General features: G+C 25.6%; 1 protein-coding gene across 1 annotated transcript; it reads right to left on the bottom strand.

Annotated features, from left to right (window-relative positions):
* Window positions 1-752: 752 nt before the first annotated feature.
* Window positions 753-3,590, bottom strand: LOC132920150 (putative uncharacterized protein DDB_G0282499). The gene is made up of 4 exons (XM_060982314.1): window positions 3,151-3,590; window positions 1,863-2,093; window positions 997-1,455; window positions 753-918 (listed from the first exon to the last, which is right to left on the bottom strand). The coding sequence occupies exons 1-4, from the start codon at window positions 3,588-3,590 to the stop codon at window positions 753-755; spliced, it is 1,296 nt and encodes a 431-aa protein (XP_060838297.1).
* Window positions 3,591-4,843: the final 1,253 nt, after the last annotated feature.

The raw sequence follows: 4,843 nt of genomic DNA, 5'->3' as shown, positions 1-4,843 counted from the left end.
ATTGTATTGTACGCGTCTACTGGATTGAGTACAATAACACAATATACTATATAATTAACTATAAAAATAAATAAATAACAATAAACATAATATACAAGGTGATTCTTTTATCATAAAACACTCATTATTTTAAAAAATATTCATGTTTTTGAAAACATTTTTTTACATAGTTTCAAGTTGTTAAAAACAACGTTTTTATTAAAAAATTATATTTTTAAATATTTTTTATCCTTATATTTTTTTAAAGTTTTTTTCTTTTTGAATAATAACATAGAACTTTAATTTCATATTCCAAATTAGAATAATTTTCTGAGTATTTTGATAAATAAAAATCGAATTTAGGGCAAGTAGCTTATGAGTTATACGTATTTAAAGTTTGGACAAGCGGAGTAGTGGAGAAAAATGTTGCGGGGTAACCCCGTATACTCCACTTCTCTTGTGTAAACTTTAAATACTTATAACTCATAAACTACTCACCCTAAATTACTTAACTCAGAAAGTTATTATGCTTTGAAATATGAAATTAAAACTCTATGTCATTTAAAAAAGTAAAAAACTTAAAAAAATATAAGGATAAAAAATATTTAAAAAATATAATTTTTTTAATAAAAACGTTGTTTTTTAACAACTTGAAACCATGTAAAAAAATGTTTTAAAAAACATGAATATTTTGTAAAATGATGAATGTTTTATGATAAAAGAATCATCATTTATTTATTATTAATTTGGTTAATAAACATTGTTTAAACCAGCTATAGTTTTAACATAACCAATACATTTTTCTCGTCCGGTTTCAAGCCAAGTAGTTCGCGTAGCTTTTTATTTCGTTTTAATAATAAAGAATTTTCTGTTGTATCGGTGTGTAATTTATGCTTTTTGAAGTGACTATTACCACATGTATCACAAAACGTATGATTGCTAGAAAATCAAAAAAATTAAAGGACACGAAAAATCAAATTAGTTTAATAATACTATAATATTCAATGTGTTACTGACACATTTTTCGATTTTTCAAAATCATTATTCATTTCCTGGGTCTGCGTGTGTTTATCCATTTGATAAGTGATTTGATTGACACCCTTGTCTAAAATTTTATTTCCAGTTGATTGTTTCGAATTCCCTATGCTTTGTCGTTTACAAATATGATCTGAACTATCACAAATGTGACTTTCCGAAGTTTTAAAGTTTTTAATATTAAGATTAGGCTCAGGATTTAGATACTTCAAATTATGATCATTTCGAAATTGATTTTGACTTGAAACTTCCTTGTTCCTTTTAAAATATTCTTTTTCTTCATTTATGTTTAACTGTTTTACATTAATCTTAGCATATTCATTTGAATTTAATGTTTTATAGTCTGGGTAATTTTTGGAATTGTTTTTTGTATACCAATCATTCGAGTTCTTACTAGAATTTTCGAATTCACTGATTTCTTTCCAAAATGTATCTAACATTCTAAAAAAAATATATTGTTTAGAAATGTAATACACACATAATCATAATTAAATTCTAGGTATGATAAAAATAATAGCAGAATTAGAAAATTAATGTGAAAGCTGCTTAATCCTTAATAACATTTAAAAGTAAATTATAATGACCACTTAAAAAAAATAAATTGCAACTACAACTACACGCATCAACTAATTGACCTGTTGTGTTCAAATCGATTATTAACTAATTATTTCTGGTGTTCCAATCCCCTGGGAAATTAGATTTCCAACATTGTTTTGTGAAGTTTAATAGATCAAGTTTGAGTAAGTATTTTAGCGATTAATAATGTTTAAATCTCAAAAGAAGTACTGACTTAAGCGTTATTTCACTCTTCAGTTAAAAATAAAAATAAATAAATAGGAAAACTTTACTTTCTCTGTTTATCTGAACTGGTATTACTATCTTTCAAGTAGTTATCCAATAAACACGGCTGACTCTGAACTCTAGGAACGTCATTGATTTTAGACTGATCAGAATGTACGTCTACTGTACTTAACGATGATTCCACTGGGTACCTGTAATATTTCACATCTTCGTCCCAATAGACATGATTCGAGTTTGACCGCACTATATTATTATCATTTATGTCTCTTGAGTCATAGCTGTATAATGATTAATGACAGTATTCAAATTAACAACTTGTTTATAATTTATAATGGATATTAATTAGGGTATTTCATTACAATGTAATTATAAATATATATTCTTATTGTTATTATTATGTTGATGATGATGAATGAAAGTAAACTATTAGGCTTAATATAAAAAACATAATTTTGTATTTCGTATTTGTGAATGATTAACTTGTAAATTAAGTCGTAATATTAAATTATAATTTATATATTTGTAATATTGTAATTTTAGTTACAAATTTACAATAATTATATAATAATAAAATTATATAATTTGTCGAGCTTTCAGAAATTAAAAAATAATACTAGACAATAATTATTCTTTATGTGTACTTTTTCCATATTATACATATAGCCAATTAAGTAATAAGATTATAAAATTAATTTAAAACTGTATTGTCTATTAAAAGGAACGTAATGATTACCATGGTTTATAAATGACCGGATATTGTTTGGCTTGATACTAATTTATTGACAACATCAATATTTATTAAACAATAATTAATTTTGTATAAGACTTTTAATCTCTTTTAATTTACCAATTTATAGTTAATAACAAATATAACAATAAAAACATGAAATTATAAAAACTATTACTTTTAATAAATTGTGATCACTTTGTTTTCAATTCGGTAACGATGAGACATTTTTATTGTGTAATACGATTTGGTTGGAAAGAATATGGAGACTTAAAGACCTTATGAAAAAACTAATATTTATAACAGGGTTTTAATTCGTAATAAGAAATAGCTTTCAAATTTCAATATATTTGAACATTAAAAAAAAGTATAAAATTGTATAGGTATCGCTTGATTGTTTACTTTTGGAAAACCCATGTACCTATTTTAATCAGATCTGAATGCTATTATTTTATATTATAAAATATAGATCACAGATATAATATAGTATTACTGAAAACAGTAAAATTATTTTACTCACTTTGGTGAAATTACATTAAAACACGCACACTATTTTTATTATTTGTTTTTAAGTATTTTAAATAAAAGTTATCTAGTGTTGATCATACCTGTATTCGTCTAGACCACTCGTCAAACGAGATCTCAACTTATATTCACTTAGTAAATTATCGTAATATTCATTGTTTTGTTTTGAAATCGAATCCCATTTTAGGAATTTGGAAACTTTGTCATTCATATTACTTTGATAGTTCGACATTTCAATAGTAGTGTGAGTGAAATCAATATTATCGTTGTATGTATCTTGCGAAATATTTTTTCCTAGTGTTTTCTGATCAATTTTGTTCGTTATTAAAGGAAATTCTAAACCACTCATATTCTTTAGCACCCAAGGTGTTGTTTCGCCATTCATTTTGTACATTTTTTGATCAAGATTTTCTAATTTGGTTTCGGGATATATGTTGAATATTTTATTGAATTCTGCGCAATTACATTTTCTATTATTATTAGTCATATTGGGCTTGGATGAATTGTTGTGCTGTCCTTCCATTTTTATAGTTCTACTTACCACAAATTTTTGATAAATTTTTAATAAAATTAAAATATGTGTACAAAAATTTTTAAAACTGAACTGATAATGTTGTTAATAAAATACACTTTAAGATTTCATGTATTACCGTTGTCAATGATACGTTGTGTTTATTTATATAGTAAATAATATGATAAATTTTTTTGATATTTTGCCCCCTTGACTGAATTAATATTGTTTTTATAGCTTTAATGAAAATCATGGACGTGTTTATGTTACTTTATAAAACGATTTAATACATTTATATATATTTACAATATCTACTTTAGTGAATTGATATTATTTATTGTGTAATTACTTGACATTGAGTAAACCTATTATGTTTTTTTAATTCATATATGTATATAATAAAATAACAGGATCTTCAATAAAAAGTAAAAACGTCCTTATCACACTTCACACTCTTATAAGCATACATTTTAACATTAATCTAACCTGACCTATTTTTTTTAAATACACAGAAAAAGGGATTTTCGATTATTCACGTTAAGAGTACGAATAAATGTTTTCGCATGATGTTATCTTTAGTCGTTTGCGCCTTCGGTTGGGCACATTCAGTTAGACGCTTACACTGTGTACTGACCCATGAAATCCTATCAAAATTGTTTTGCCAAGATGCGATTTATTACCGGTTTTCAGATGAGTAAAGTCGTTTTACAAAAGACGTTATATATTTTTGTTTTTTTTTTTTATTTGTTTACTTATTTTCTAAAAACAACACACTCGGCTAAGGTCCTCTGTAATTTAATCAGAAAATGGCTTCGTCTTATGTCTAAGTATTAGACTCTTGGAGAGCTTTTAAAATTTATTAAAAACAAAAGGCGCTTTTAACGGATACACGCCAATATATATATATATATATATATATGAGAAGCGTGTAGATGTTTAGTGGTAGAAAGAGAGCGGAGGAATGTGTCTTGTTTGTTTGATGAATGGGGGTCGTCTATTGTATCGACATGGTAAAGTGCTTTTTTGGATATATTTTGTTTTCCTTGAGGTTTTCCAAATTGCCGAGGTCTTTTGTCGCTTACATTAATGGTTGCCCTGGTTTGGTCTGCGATGGTAGATCCTTTAACCCTGTCTATCAAACTAACAGACTACCCAAAAATCACATATAATTAACTCATATAATGGTATCTAATAATAATTATATGTTATTACACGATCTCACGTTAAAAAATGTCATTGGCTTCAATTAAATAGATAGAAAAAAA

This window comes from Rhopalosiphum padi, chromosome 2, assembly GCF_020882245.1.
Source record: "Rhopalosiphum padi isolate XX-2018 chromosome 2, ASM2088224v1, whole genome shotgun sequence".
Lineage (NCBI taxonomy): Eukaryota > Metazoa > Arthropoda > Insecta > Hemiptera > Aphididae > Rhopalosiphum > Rhopalosiphum padi.
The sequence above is the reverse complement of the archived record's forward strand: the minus strand, read 5'-3'. Positions and strand labels throughout refer to the sequence as shown.